General features: G+C 42.7%; 1 protein-coding gene across 1 annotated transcript in view; it reads right to left on the bottom strand.

Annotated features, from left to right (window-relative positions):
* LOC126412701 (uncharacterized) overlaps window positions 1-16,805 on the bottom strand; it is a 236,234-nt gene that overhangs the window by 144,488 nt on the left and 74,941 nt on the right. The window contains exon 7 of the mRNA XM_050082458.1: window positions 669-840. Within this exon, the coding sequence (XP_049938415.1) occupies window positions 669-840 (172 nt within the window). The remainder of the gene's footprint in view (window positions 1-668; window positions 841-16,805) is intronic.

Below are 16,805 nucleotides of genomic sequence, written 5' to 3'. Positions count from 1 at the left end.
CGTTTTGCAAATGAAACACATTTTTCAGTCCTCTGATGACAATTTGTTTGTTATTTACCTATCACATAGGTAAGTCTGTCCCTTTATTTGACCTCAAAATTAATCATTGAGGTTACTCTTCTACACTTCATTCCAATTATTCTGTTGGTATATTGAAATTTTACATAAACACACAGTAACAACTTTTCACTTTCATGCTAATTATTGAAAATTTTCTGTATATGATTCTATTCACTACTCTACATTTATCATTAGCATATGTCATTTAAAATTGTTTCTAAATCTGAGCCACCACCTCCCATTAGATAATTTGAACAACATTATGTAGCCAATTTTCCTGACCCAGTAAATCATTTACTGTCACTCTGAATTTATTGCAAAGTGAAGAGATAAACTGCCAAAAAAAGTCAATCAGAAGAAAATGATGAGGATAAAGTGATATGTTTTCCTCACCATGAAGTAGGACTGACAAACTCTATAATAGTGAAAAACATAAAATATCAGTCCTTTGGAACAAATAGTTGCAACTGTCTGATAAGCCAAGCTTAATTGATGTGACAGTCCCAATAATCAGTTTAACTCTTTGCTTTCTAATGTTTGTAGTTTCACATGATGACATGAATCATAAAGCCTTCAGTTATTACTGAGTATTGAGAAATGCTACAAACCAATGGTGGATTATCCAGAGGTTCAACAGCTTGAAGAAAGGATTGATAATTGAATCCCATGTCATCACTAAAGTACTGCAGTAAGCAAGTTTGCTGATCTCCAGGAACATCCAGTCCAGCCACTTGCAAGGCTTGTCGAAATTGTTCTGGACTAACATGACCACACCTGCGTCTGTAATAACAGCAGAAGAGAGTATTTAAGATACAGATTGCAAAGTTAAGGAAACTTGTACGAAAATAAGTGAACAGTCTCATTAGAGAAGTGGTTCCCAACTTGGGAATTAATTTTTCTGAGGCTAAAAAACAAAAAGTGTTCAATTAAGATTTAGTAACGTCTCTTAAGCAGTCCTTAAAAATTAATATGTCTTATACCATTTCACTAGAAACCAATACACTGCAGATCATTACAACTGCAACACCATGAAGACAGCATCCAACAGACATAAAACCAGCAAAAAGCATAGTAATTGCTTGAATATGCAAATGATTACCATTTCATTGCAACTCGCAAAAAAGGTAAAAGTAACACGTCCACATTCCATATGAGAGTAAAGATTGGGTACATGACTCATTAAGTCACACTTTTTTATATATAAAATTGTGCTAGTAGGAGAAAAGTTTACCAACATGTTTGGGAAGCCAACAGTGGCTGAACGTAGAACGATCATGACTGTGGTTTCTTGTTACATCATATTGCTAATAACACTGTTTGGGATCCCACTGTTGTCATGTGAGTGTGTAGTCAATGAATTCTGGAGGCCATAGTGAATGTACGGCAGGATCTCAGTGGACTCTCAATGAAGAGAGCATGAGAGGACAGACATATTGTTCTTTCACACACTGTCACATACCTAGATTCTGAAAATAGGCTTGTTTGCAGTGAGACAAGTATCCACACACACACCATGCAACAATTTCTGCAGTACCACAGACTGTCAGCACGGTGACAACTGTTGCCACTTCCCTTGACACTGCAGCAGAGAGGTGCATCAACAATAGTCTGTCTAATGATGGTACTGAACACAGGAGTGGCAGACAAGTCCCAGTTACGCATTCATCATCATGATGGACATATCCATGTGTGGAGACTCTGAGAAGAACAAATATTGCCAGATTACATTTGTCATAATCAAGCAGGTTCAGTACCAGGTGAGATGCTATGGAATGCCATTGGGTTTACACCACGATCACCTCTAATTTGCATAGCTGACATTTTGAACAGCAAGTGTAACATTTCTGACATGTTAAGATCAGTGAGTGTGCCCTTGCTTTGAGGTCTCCTTCGCCAGGATAACACAAGACCACATGTGGACAGTGGAGTCCTGATTGACTTTCACAATGACCAGTGGGGTTAGAGCTGTTGTTGGTGCAAGAGGTGGCACATCTGTGCACTAAATTTCACATCTTGCATACCCCCAAATTACCTAAAAATTTAATCATGTATTCCTGATATTATACTGCATACTCACAAGTAAAATTTAGTTACTTGCTACACTTCCTGTTTGTATATATTGATAATGTTTACTGTCTTTATTAATAACCTACACACATCCAATTAGGTCTTCATCTCAGACATCTCTTGTCTGTTGGAATTTAGCAAAGGATTTCCTCAGTTTATCTTCAATCCATTCACCCATCTAATTATCCCACACATCTCCAGGTCATTTTCATTATGGTCATAATTATGTCTTTGATTCCAGTCTGAACCAAATCAATTTGTCTGCCTGTCTGTTCTAGTAATTCCTGTCATTCACCTCTCCAATGATCAATGAACAGCTCTCAGATTTTGAATAATCTCCATTACAGTCAACACTCACTTCTGTTTGCAAAAATTGTTAATATGAATGGACTTTATATTTTAGAAACACTGGAAACTCCTTTTTGATAACCAATGTGGTGTACTAAAAGCACCCCAGATGTTTTCATCACTTGTTATCAGTAGTAAATTATATTAGCAACTATTTTCCTGATTTTTATCAACAAATAATTGTGTGAAGTCTAAGACTATTATAATAAATAAAGGGATATTTTCAGACAGTGAAATTCCAACCAAAAAGCAATGTCTTGGATTTCGTATCTCACTAGAAACTATAGAAAAATGTCTTGAGAACACCAGTTTAATTTACCACCACTTACATATATGAAAATGGATGATCTGTTGTGATAGCAATGAAAAGAAAAGTTAGGGACATAATGAAATTTCAGCTTAACCTACCATATGTATCAATCGACACCAAGGCCAAAATAAAAAGGATTACTAAAAATAAGCAGTACCAATTGTCTCATTGAGTCATTATTTCTTGGTTTAATAAAAACCACAAAAATAGGTGAGTTTTATTTCTTTGCACATTAACTAATTGTAAGTATTATTGTCATTTGTCACTACAAAAAATGTGTTACTTTTTTCACAACTTGTTCATTTAAATGTACAATTTTGTTGAGGGTATCAACTCTCATCCATGAGTAATTGTCTCAGTAAGGTTGGGAATCACCACTTTGGAGAAATAACACAATATTTATGTATAACACAATCAATCAATAATGTTACTATATTTGACACAATACTGTATTTGCATATTAGTTCAAACAATTAAGAACTCATTGTCATGTACATGATTATATTTTATACTATATTTTTCCTGTGACTTTATGTACATGAAGCAAAAATAAAATATTAAAAAACAGCAAATGAAAACCACCGGAGTGGAGAAGGGGGGAGGGAGTGGGGGGAGGGGGATATTCCATATGAGTACATTTTACGGGAGAATGATTTCAAAAAATGCAGCATGACGACTCAAATACTAAAATTCTGCTCCTGGAACCTTCTTTTATTTTTTGTAGTACAAACTTATGTGAATAACTATAATACTTTTAGTTATTTTTTAGTAAAAACAGAACCCTTATAGAACCACTTTGTTGCCCCCGTTTGTTTGTCTGTCCATCCGACTGTTAAAAACCCTTTTTCTCTGGAACAGGTACATGTATCAAGTTAAAATTTGTGTCACACACTGAGGCCCATGGTCCCTCCACAGTGTGAAACACTGAAGCCTCTAAGTCAATGCAATCAAAAGATACAACTATTTATGCCCCATATTTTAATATTCGCAAACTCATTCATGAAAACTGACAGGGTACTTTCCGTTGGTCTAGAACCATGACACAAAGATGATGGCACTTTGGTACATTCAGTATATTTGAAACCAGCCCATACGGATTTATATTTACATGCAAACAGCTGCCACCATCCTTCGGAGATGATGTGTGTCCTCAGAACTCTGGTTCACAGAGTACACATCACTGCTGACAAGAGCAGTCTCGAGGGTGAGCTTTTCCACTTGAGAACAATTTTTGAAGCCAGTGGATATTCTTTACAGCAGATACATATGGCACTATGAATGAAACCAAGGAGTCGGCATAAGGAATGCAGAAGATGACACAGAAAGTTTTAAATCCATGATTTTTCTGCAATATGTGGGAAGCCTGTCATCAAAACTAGTACAGATCATCAGCAAACACAAAGTGAAAGTCATTTTTCATCCTTCACCAAAGACAGCAGCACTCCGGAGTTCTGTTAAAGGTGATTTGGTGCTTTGGAAGCCTGGGGTTTATAAGATCCTCTGTGAGTGTGGCCATTCAGACATTGGACAGATGAACAGAGCATTGCAGGTACACCTGGCTCTTACAACCTAAAAAATTGGTGGTGTCAGAGCACTATATTGACACTAGGCATTCTCAACTTAACCTTTCTGGGACTCAGTCGTGAAAGAAGCAATTGAAATTCGATTGATGATAAATTTAATTAATAGAGATAGCAGCCTCAGCTTGGACAAATCAGAGTATCCAGCACTTTCTGTAATAAACTCACAAAGACATCACAGTGCTACATTGATATCACTGTGCCGATCAACTGTGTAGCCACAGATCTAATTTCATGAATATGTTGTACCTCTTTGCTGCCAATCAACGTCTCTGGCACCTTGTGTTTCTGTAACTGCATGCACAGTGGCTAGCATGTGAGTTTAAAAAGTGCTGGAGCATTGGTCACCTCAGCTCACTCTGAAGATGGCTGGATGGTATACAGCCAAAATATCACAAGAACAAGTGAAATTTATGAGGCTGCACACCTGAAATTTTATGGAATGAAAAAGCCATCCTAATTCCAACACTGAACCCTGCCTCTCTCAGTTCATACCTATAGCCCACCTCACCTAACCAACCCCTCATCACCATTTCCTGGCCCCTCCCCAGTCACCTCCCCCCACCCCTCCCATTGGTCACCTTCCAAGAATCAGGAGTTCCTTACCTCCAATTAGTCTCCATCATCCTTCCCCAAGTCCCTTCTAAGAACAGCAACCTTTCAGCAGAGGAAAGGACAGCCTTCCTAGCATCCCAAAACCCAAAACCTCTGGTAAGTTCTGATGATATCTTCATGATCTGGACTCAGGACCAACAGAACCTACCCTCATTCCTTCACAACTTAAACACCTTCCCTCCCAGCTGCTTCACCTTGTCCTCCCCAAACCAGCATGCCATCTTCCTGGATGTTTACCTCCTCCTCTCTAATGGCTCCATCCACACCTCTGACCACAAAATTGCTCTCATACAGCCTTTTGGCCCAGGAAACACACATCTGCAGTGACAAGAATTCCCCTTTTCAGTAAGTTGAAGGTCTCACCAAGGCCTTAACAGAGTGGCACTATTCCAAGACCTAGTCCATAAACAGGTTTCCTGTGCCATTCCCCAAACACATCCCACTCTTCCGATCAAATTTAAGAGCCAGCTGCGAAAGACTATCCCTGTCATCACCCAGTACCACCTCAAGACAAGAACAACTGAACCACATCCTTCATTAGGGTTTGATTATCTATTGTCATACCCCGAAGCGCGGGACATCCTACCCAAGATCCTTCCCAGAACTCCTAAAGAGGTGCTCCATCATCCAGCCAACCTCACTACATTCTAGTCCATCCCTTTGCCACTCCAAATCCCAACCTCTTGCCACAGGGATCATACCCCATAGAAGACCCATGTGCAAGACCTGTGCAATCCAGCCACCCAACATTTCCTATCCTAGTCCTGTTACAGGCTTATCTTACTCCATCATAGGTCAGGAAAACTTGAAAGCAGCCATGCTCTACACCAGCTCTGCTGCAATCATTGACTATCAACCAACCATCCAACAAAATGAATGCCCACCACCAAACTGTGGCCAGGAGCAAAGTAGACCACCCTGTTGCACGATATGCAGCTGAACATAACATACTTGATTTCAATGATTGCTTCACAACCCAGGCCGTCTGGATCCTTCCCTCCACTACCATTTTTTTTTATCCTGATAACATGTTCTCCACTCCCAAAATTATCCTGTGATCTACCTAAGGTAACCTACTGCCCAACACCCTCCACCCAATAGTTTCCACCCCCTCATCCTATCACTTCCACACTTTTCATATTCCCTCGCCCTCTTTGTGTGTCACCCTCTGCAAATGTAATGGCCCATCCTTTCTCCTTCCCTACTCCTTTCGTTTTCTGTTCCCCACTCTTTCCCCCACACCTCACCTCCCGACACTACACCTGACAGTCTCTACTCCGTGCACGCCCCACAAGACAGCTCTCTTCTCTCCCCTCACCTACAATGTGGAATCCAAAATTTTTGGGACTGGTGCTACCATCTGGAGAGTAGGAGTAGTAGATCTTTGCACTGCATATCTGATGAGTCAGCGTGCGGAGTGGCATTCAGCTGGGAGGACATGTTGCGTGTCCATAGTTTTAAGGGTGCATGATGGCGAGGTCTTCAGTGCCCACTCAGTAACAGATTGAGATGGGTGTCAAGAAAAGAATCAGAACTATAAGATAAAACAGAACGTAAAATAAAGGAAAAAAGCTTGGAAAAATATGTTCCTACCCACACTGAAGCATGGGACGAAGCATGCCATCAGCAGTAAAACATGGACAACCCAGGAAGAAAGTGGTAGAGGGAGCTAAAGCAATACAGCAGATGGTAGTGGCTGGCTGACCACAAGGAAAAAGGGAGGAGTCAGCCACTGTGCAATAAACTAAAGATCTCCAGCCTAAAAGTTTAGGCCAGAGTCCAGACACATCACAAAACTTTAAAACCCTAGACACACACGTCTCATCATTAGCTAAAACACAGGGCAGTTCCCCATCAACTTGTGCTTCTGCCCTGGCATCACGGTATAAAATGCAGTCTGTTAAAATGTGCCGGACAGAGATGTGCACACCACAAGCATCACAAAATGGGGGATCCTCGCACCATAATATAAAGCTATGTGTGAGAGAACAGTGCCCAATCCAAAGACGTGTGAGGGTCATTTCTTCCCGCCTGAGCACCTGGTAGGAGGTATGCCACAGCCGAGTTGATGACTTCACCAACTGCAGTTTATTGGCCGTCACCGCCAGCCATTCTTCCTCCCACAACTCCATGCACTTCTTGTGGAGTGCAGAAATGACAAACTGCAAGGTAACAGGAGACTGGACCACATCCTGCTCTCTGCAGGTCTCCTTGGCAGCCCGATCGGCCTTTTCATTGCCCCATATTCCTACAAGACCAGGCACCCAGCAGAAGGACACCTCCTTACCCCGCCATTGGAGCCAGTACAGTTGGTCATATATCAGCTGGACCATCTCCTCAGTTGGGTACAGATTCTGCAATGATTGTAAGGCACTAAGAGAATCAGAGCAGAGGAGAAATCGATTGCTCCGAACATGATTCATCCGCTCCAGTGCCTTCAGGATCGCATGGAGCTCTGCTGCGAAAACAGTATATTCTTCAGGGAGGCGAATCCAGGTAACATGATCAGGGAACACTACAGAACAGCCAAAGAAATTCTCCTGTTTGGAGCCATCCGTGTAAACGATGGTAAAACTGTGATGCGCATCTAAAATGTTAAAAAACTGAGATTGGAATGTAAAATCTGGTGTACTATCTTTCTTAAAATTAGTCAATTCTAAAATAAGTTTGGGTCTCTGGAGGAGCCTAGGTGGAAATCTGCTCCAACCACAACTGGAAACATGAAGACCAGCCATATCCATCGCAGAGAGGCAATCCTGTGTGCGAATCCCATAGGGCCGCGTTGTTCGTTGCCAGTTATGAAATAGCTGTGCCAGAGGAAGCTGAGCAATGGTATGGTATGCAGGTGTGTATGGTGTGGACAAAGTTTTATATGCCTGGCACACAGTAAGTAGCCGCCGCCGCATATGAAGTGGCGGTTCACCAGCCTCTGCACAGAGGCTTGGTAGAGGGCTAGTTCTGAATGCCCCAGTGGCCAACCGAAGCCCTTCATGGCGCACAACATCCAACATCTTTAAGTAAGAAGGCCTTGCAGACCCATACACAGTGCACCCATAATCGAGCCAAGATTGCACAAACGCCCTGTAAAACTGGAGCAGACAAGTCCTGTCGGCTCCCCATGTATTGTGGCTAAGACATTTTAAAATACTTAAAGCCTTAAGCGTCCATCGTTTCAGGTCTTTAAGATGAGGTAACCACGTAAGCTTCGAGTCAAAAATGAGCCCCAAAAATCTCACTGTGTCTTTAAAAGCAAGGACAGTATCCCTTATCCTCAACTCAGGAAAGGTTAAAATCGAACGAGAACGGTGAAAAAGAACACACACGGACTTCTCAGTGGAAAACTTAAAACCACTCTTCTGAGCCCAGTCATCCAAATGTCTAAGAGTAAGTTGCAACTGACACGTTGTTGTCGCAAGGCTTGAAGAAGAGCAAAACAAAGAGAAATCATCCACAAACAAGGAACACTGGACAGGACTTTTCACTATGGAGGTAATGCTATTAATAGCAATGGCAAAGAGAGTCACACTTAAAACACTACCCTGAGGGACACCGTTCTCCTGCTCAAAGCAGTCAGACAGGGCGTCACCAATTCGGTATCTAAAACATCGTGGCGAGAGGAAAGACTAAATAAAAAGAGGAAGACAACCACGAAAACCCCATTCGTGAAGCTGCTCCAGGATGAGACACCTCCAAGTGGTATTGTACGCCTTCTCGATGTCAAAAAATACACCTAGAAGGTGACGACAGCATAGGAAAGCTTGTTGTATAGCCGCCTCCAGGATGGCAAGGTTATCAAAAGTGGAACGAAACCTCCTGAACCCACACTGAAAGCGACTAAGGAGTTGCTGGGATTCTAACATCCAGACAAGGTGGCGGTTGACCATCTGCTCCCAGGTCTTTCCCATGCAACTAGCGAGGGCAACACTAGGGTAGCTACTTGGGCTCATGTGGTCTTTCCCAGCTTTTAAAAAAGGAATTAAAACTGCCTCATGCCACGAGTGCCAAAAGTGACCTGACACCCAAATGGCATTAAAAAGTGCGAGGAGGATTTCTTTGTTGCACCTTGTGAGGTGCCGTAGCATACTGTAATGGATCCTGTCGTGACCGGAGGATGTGTCATGAGCTGCAGACAATGCAGAATCCAGCTCCCACATAGAAAATGGGCAGTTGTAAACTTCATGAGAGGTGGACTGGAAGTCTAGACTACACCTCTCAACAGCCGCTCTATAGCGCTAGAAACCTGGATCCTGACTGGTTGTTGCAGTAACCATGGCAAAATACGTTGCTATAGTCTGGGCAATGTCTTGCGGATCTGGGTGGAGAGTGCCGTTAGTCATTACAGAAGCCATGGGGCACCTCGCTACTCTCCCAGAAATTCTCCTGATGGTCTCCCACACAATGGAACTTTTGGTGGAGCGATTAATGGTGTTCAGGAACTGTTGTCATGACCTCTTGTTGCTGTCTCAAATAATACACTGACATTTTGCCCTCGCCACCCTAAAGGCTGCAAGATTCTCAGCAGTCGGCCGACACTGGAACTGACGCAGAGCCGCACGCCTGGTCCTGATTGCAGAGCGGCATTCAGCACTCCACCAAGGGACAGGTTGCCTCTTCCGGTGGCCTGTGGACTGTGAAATGGATGCTTCAGCAACATGGTGGACCATTTTGGTAATATGATCCACCCATGCCTCAACATTCGCACAGTGTTCGAACTGGGCCAACTGGCTATAAAGTGTCCAGTCAGCCCCACTAAGCACCCATCTTGATGGTCTCCTTTCGGGGCCCACGGCATCTGGCAGGTGAATCCAGATTGGGAAGTGATCACTGCCGTGCAAGTCAGTGACCACTTCCCATTGAGCACTGGCATCAAAAGCTGGAGAGCAAAGCGAGAGATCAATGGCAGAGAATGACCCAGTCACTGTGCAGAAGTGAGTGCTCTGTCCTCCATTGAGCAAGTAGGCACAGGATGACAGGAGAAGCCTCTCAATTGCTCTACCCCTGGGACAGGTAATTGCAGAGCCCCAAAGCACATTGTGGGCATTAAAATTACCGCAAATAATGAATGGCTGGGGGAGCTGTGTAAGACAGTCGGTGAGGGCCGCTTCATCAAATGCATCATGTGGGGGCAAGTAAAGTGAGCGTACAGTCAATGGATGACACATGTGCACGGACACAGCAATGGCCTGTAAAGTCATCGTAAGCTAGAGAGGCAAGGAGTGGTAGTCCGTCCTACGCCTCCTCTAGCTCTCTCTCCACGCAGGTCGTCCATTTTGTGGAGTGTATAACCTCGCATCTCAGGGGAGTATGATGGATGGAAATAAGTCTCCTGGAGACACAGATACAGTGGTCTACCCTGAGAGAGTAGATGAGGTTCCTCCACATGCGTCCTGAACCCCTACAAGTTCCACTGAAGTATGGGAGCAATCTATGACGGGAGTAGCACTTTCATCCTGTCTCTCCGACTGGGTGGGGAGACTGCAGCAGGTGTACGGGCAGGCGTGGGGCGAGATGATTGCCCCAGACATACGCTGTACTTCATCAGCTCTGGGGAAGAGTCAGATGAAGCCTCACATAAAACGACATCTGCATGGTTATACGGTTTACCACGTGCTTTGACCCACTGTTGCTGCTGTATATAAGCTTTCTGCGGTTTGGTGGGCTTTGAGGGAGCCGACGTGGGAGTGGTAAGGCCGTACTGGGCTTCAGAACAGCCTCAGCTGTTGGAAGCGCCAGGGGCTGGCCCAAGTTCACCACTGTACCTTTGTCTGCCGTTCGAGTAGGGGCTACAGGCTCTGAAACAATGGCTGTGTTGCAAGTGCACTGACATCTGCAGGTGTTAGTGCCAACACTCACCACCTCTGTCTGCATAGAGGCATCGGCTTTTGGAGTACGCTTCTGAATCATGGATGCAAAAGACGCAGCAAATGTGGGAGGGTGCATTGACTTGTTGATCTTTTTGGCCTCACCACAGGGGATATGTTTGGTTGTTTTTCTTTCCTGGAATTTGCGTTCCTCCAAAAATATTCAGCAATCCCTGCTCCATACAGGGTGGTTCCCAGAGCAATTGATACATTCGGCTGGAGATGAGCAGTCAACTCCTTCATGAGCAGTCTTACCGCAGTCACCACAAGTCGCTTCGCCATTACACCATAATGTGGTATGCCCAAAACACTGGCATTTAAAACAGTGCATTGGGGTCAGGAAATAAGGTCTCACCACTAAGGCAAAGGAAGCCAGCTTTAACATTTTCAGGAAGTTTTGTGCTATTAAACATCAGAATAAAGGACTCGGACTTGACAAGATTGCCATCAACCTTCTTCATGATATGTTGTACATCAACGATACCTTCCGGAGCCCACTCATGTAGCAGTTCTTCCCTGGGAATGTCAACTAGATCCCAGTATGTCACAACACCTTTGCTATAATTCAAGGTGCTGTGCAGTTCAGTGTCTGCAGCATACTCCCCAAGGCATTTTGCAGATTGGAGGTTAGTTGCTTGCTGTGAAGTGGAAGTTTCCACTAGCAAAATCCCATTACGCAAGCGCTTCACTGATTTTAAGGAGCCACAGATTCCCTCCAAACCCTTTTGTATATAGAAAGGCAAACCATTCTCAAAACTACCCTCCTTCCATTTGACAATGAGAAACACGTTCTGATTACCAGAATGCATTCTGTTACCAAAGACTTTACTTGTCAAAGAAGTACCGGAGTCAGTGGGACTGACTGCACGAGCCCTCTTGAGAGACTGGGTGTTAGAACCTTCCAGCGGCCCACCCTTTCACTGGGAGGAGGAAAAGAGACTTTCAAAGGATCCATATCGGTCCCACGAGCAGCTACGGAACTAGAAGTCCATCTAGACAGAGCCCCGCATGCCTAGGTAAGACTTATACAACTGAAGTGCGCCAGGTACCCCAGAGGTTGCCTGCTAATGACTGTTCCACCTCAACAGCCATGCATCTCATCAGCGCACAGGACACTTTGAGATTGAGGGTTTGTTTATAGAGGTTTATTCCATCCTCATGATCCGGGTGGTCAAGCCAAGATCCCCATTCCCTGAGACACACAATGTTCCACTGCCGCGTTGCACGGTGCTCGCTGAAGTATGCCCTGAAGTTATGATGACAGGGAACTGACAGCGTTTACCAGTCCCCAGCTCAGGAACCCCGGGGTCGCCAAGCCCGAACCCAGCACCTGAATGCTGAGCCCCTGGGGGCAGTGATTTCCTTAATACTCTGTGTCTGGTGTGTGGTGATTTTATGATGGTCCGCGAACAAAACAGCGTGCGAGTATCACATTCTGTGCAAATCTCGGGAAAAGTGCAAAAGGAGACCCTTGCAATGATTCAACAAGTGTTCGGGGCACAGAGCATGAGCCGTATGCGTGTGTTTGAGTGGCATGCTTGGTTCAGGGCCGGCCATACAGACGTCGAAGATTACGCTCACACTGGAAGGCCCATTAGCCGCACAGTGCCAGACATTGTCGCCAAACTTCAACAACTGGTTCATGCAGATCGACATCGAACCATTCAAGACCTTGCGGATGAAGTGGGTATTGGTTATGGGACACGTCAACGAATGTTGACTGAAGAACTGGGCATGCTTCGTGCTGCTGCGAAATTTGTGCCAAGGATCTTGACTGCTAATCAGAAAGCACAGTATGTTGAAGTGTGCATGGACCTTCATCAGACCGTATCTGGTGATCCGACCTTCTTGTCACAGCGACAAGAGCTGGATTTACAGTTATGACCCAGAGACAAAGCAACAATCGTCCCAGTGGAAGAGCCTGGGCTCTCCAAGACCCAAAAAAGCAAGACAGGTGAAGAACAAAGTGAAGGGCATGATCATCATTTTCTTTGGTACCAAGGGAATTGTCCACAAAGAATTCATGCCATGCAACCAAACAGTGAATTCCGTGTACTACTGTGATGTTTTGCGACGGCTCCATGAAAACGTGCATCGATCATGGCCTGAACTTTGGCATCAAGGGAACTGGCTGCTGCATCATGACAATGTGCCCTGTCACACGTCCTTGCTCACCAGGACCTTTTTTGCAGAAAACAACACAGTGGTTGTACCCCACCCACTGTACTCACCAGATTCGCACTATTCCCAAAACCGAAACTCAAGTTGAAAGGCCATGGTTTGACTCTCTAGAGAGGATTCAAGAAGCAACGCTGGCAGTGATAAACACCCCCAAAGAAAAGGACTTCCAGAAAACGTTTGACCAGTGGCAGAAGCGCTGGAACCAGTGTGTACGTGTAGATGGGAACTACTTCGAGGGTGATGGTGATTATTAGTCCAGAGATAGGGTTTTCAACAGATGGCAGCACCAGTCCCAAAAATTTTGGGTAGCACCTCATATACCCTGCCCTATCCCTCCCCCTTCCCCACCCCTGTCCAGATTGCTTTTCACATGACAGTCGCATTCCAGTTGGAGCTGCTGGTGATACCAGATATGTGTGCACGAGATGTGCTCGATTGTGTGAATGCATGTGTGTTTTATTTGCTGAAGAAGCCTTTGGCTGAAAGTTACGATGTGTAACAGTCTTTTCATTGTCCCTTTGTGCAAGCCAGACTCAACAGATCATCTTTACAGTAATAAGACTCTATCCTTCTCTTATTATTGTTGATGTTCCAACTTGGAGTGTCTGTTGTTTGCACATAACATTAGTTACTCAAAATATCTAATTTCTTATTTAAATAGTGATTATTAAACTATATCATTCACTGTGTAATTTCTCAATTAGTGATGATAATATCATTAGTTACTCATCTGGAAACATTTTATCTTTAAAATAAGTCATGATTTACTATAGATGCAAACCATTTGATGGTGAAATTTCCTGAGAGCAACTAGTTGTTTATTTCTAAATTGGTACAGTTTATTTGAAAGACTTCATTCTCCTCTTTTCAACAAATATCTTATTTTTTTCCGACAACTTTATATTTCAAAAACTATTCATAATTAAAATGTTCATGTTCTATAGTGTTCCAATTTAAGCTCTGATTATTTTCAAAATTTAGTACCACAATTTTGCAGCCACGATTTTTCTGATTCCAAAAATGCCCACCTTTCATCAAAGTAACTTGTTACTTCAAATATTCAGATAAGAAAATTTCGCTTTTTCCTGATTTTACTAGCAAACACTGGGCAACCCCTTTTTGTCAACAGTGCTCTCCCACAAAATAGCACCACTACCTAGTCAATTTCCTAATTATACAGCTATTGGTTAAATAAACTTACTTCACTATCTATTGTGTCTTTGCCTCTTGATTTTTCTGTTTTTATATTATTACTTGTATTTTTATTGTAATTATTGGTCCTGCTGTCTACAAAGCAGCTTGTGCAGAAAACATTGGACAAGTAAAGTTATAAGTAAACAACTGAAAGTCATTTCTAGGCATACTTATTTAAGGTTACAATAATACACTTTATACATAAGTATTTACATAACACACTTCATAAATTTGAATATTCTTCAATGGAGTAAAAGCAGTGAGGCTGTAAATATGACTTTAGAGATTTTCCAAAGGCTTAACCTCAGTAATACCTTTTATGTTTTCAGGAAGTTTGTTATAAAGCTTAACTCCCATGTGAAAAGTACCTTGTTGGCACAGAGCTGTGCTGATTTTGGTTATATGTAAGTTTCTATTTTTTATTTTGGTAACACAAGAAATATTGAATTTAATTGATGAAAGGCGAAAATATAAAAATGCAGTAAGTGAAACAGGCAAAAAGGAATACAAACGTCTCAAAAATGAGATCGACAGGAAGTGCAAAATGGCTAAGCAGGGATGGCTAGAGGACAAATGTAAGGATGTAGAGGCCTATCTCACTAGGGGTAAGATAGATACCGCCTACAGGAAAATTAAAGAGACCTTTGGAGATAAGAGAACAACTTGTATGAATATCAAGAGCTCAGATGGAAACCCAGTTGTAAGCAAAGAAGGGAAAGCAGAAAGGTGGAAGGAGTATATAGAGGGTCTATACAAGGGCGATGTACTTGAGGACAATATTATGGAACTGGAAGAGGATGTAGATGAAGATGAAATGGGAGATACGATACTGTGTGAAGAGTTTGACAGAGCACTGAAAGACCTGAGTCGAAACAAGGCCCCCGGAGTAGACAATGTTCCATTGGAACTACTGACGGCCGTGGGAGAGCCAGTCCTGACAAAACTCTACCATCTGGTGAGCAAGATGTATGAAACAGGCGAAATACCCTCAGACTTCAAGAAGAATATAATAATTCCAATCCCAAAGAAAGGAGGTGTTGACAGATGTGAAAATTACCGAACTATCAGCTTAATAAGTCACAGCTGCAAAATACTAACACGAATTCTTTACAGACGAATGGAAAAACTAGTAGAAGCCAACCTCGGAGAAGATCAGTTTGGATTCCGTAGAAACACTGGAACACGTGAGGCAATACTGACCTTACGACTTATCTTAGAAGAAAGATTAAGGAAAGGCAAACCTACGTTTCTAGCATTTGTAGACTTAGAGAAAGCTTTTGACAATGTTGACTGGAATACTCTCTTTCAAATTCTAAAGGTGGCAGGGGTAAAATACAGGGAGCAAAAGGCTATTTACAATTTTTACAGAAACCAGATGGCAGTTATAAGAGTCGAGGGACATGAAAGGGAAGCAGTGGTTGGGAAGGGAGTAAGACAGGGTTGTAGCCTCTCCCCGATGTTGTTCAATCTGTATATTGAGCAAGCAGTAAAGGAAACAAAAGAAAAATTCGGAGTAGGTATTAAAATTCATGGAGAAGAAATAAAAACTTTGAGGTTCGCCGATGACATTGTAATTCTGTCAGAGACAGCAAAGGACTTGGAAGAGCAGTTGAATGGAATGGACAGTGTCTTGAAAGGAGGATATAAGATGAACATCAACAAAAGCAAAACAAGGATAATGGAATGTAGTCTAATTAAGTCAGGTGATGCTGAGGGAATTAGATTAGGAAATGAGGCACTTAAAGTAGTAAAGGAGTTTTGCTATTTGGGGAGCAAAATAACTGATGATGGTCGAAGTAGAGAGGATATAAAATGTAGGCTGGCAATGGCAAGGAAAGCGTTTCTGAAGAAGAGAAATTTGTTAACATCCAGTATTGATTTAAGTGTCAGGAAGTCATTTCTGAAAGTATTCGTCTGGAGTGTAGCCATGTATGGAAGTGTAACATGGACGATAAATAGTTTGGACAAGAAGAGAATAGAAGCTTTCGAAATGTGGTGCTACAGATGAATGCTGAAGATTAGATGGGTAGATCACGTAACTAATGAGGAAGTATTGAATAGGATTGGGGAGAAGAGAAGTTTGTGGCACAACTTGACCAGAAGAAGGGATCGGTTGGTAGGACATGTTCTGAGGCATCAAGGGATCACCAATTTAGTATTGGAGGGCAGCGCGGAGGGTAAAAATCGTAGAGGGAGACCAAGAGATGAATACACTAAGCAGATTCAGAAGGATGTAGGTTGCAGTAGGTACTGGGAGATGAAAAAGCTTGCACAGGATAGAGTAGCATGGAGAGCTGCATCAAACCAGTCTCAGGACTGAAGACCACAACAACAACAACAAGTTTCTATTTTGTCTGGTAAAGTGATCATGTACATTACAGTTTTTTTACAGTCTGCAGTCTTTATATATTACATTTGTTTTAAAGAATAAAAGGGTTTCCATAATTTATACACATTGTAATAAAGGAATACCAGATTTCTTAAACAAAAGGTTTACAAGAGTCTCTAGGCTTGCACACAAACAAGATTCTGGTGGCCCTTTTTGTAGTTTAAAAGTGCTCTTAGCTCTTTTACTGTTTCCCAAAAAGT

This window comes from Schistocerca serialis, chromosome 1 (genome assembly GCF_023864345.2).
Source record: "Schistocerca serialis cubense isolate TAMUIC-IGC-003099 chromosome 1, iqSchSeri2.2, whole genome shotgun sequence".
In the NCBI taxonomy this organism is placed as follows: domain Eukaryota; kingdom Metazoa; phylum Arthropoda; class Insecta; order Orthoptera; family Acrididae; genus Schistocerca; species Schistocerca serialis.
Note: the sequence above shows the minus strand (reverse complement) of the source record. Positions and strands in the feature narration are given on the sequence as shown.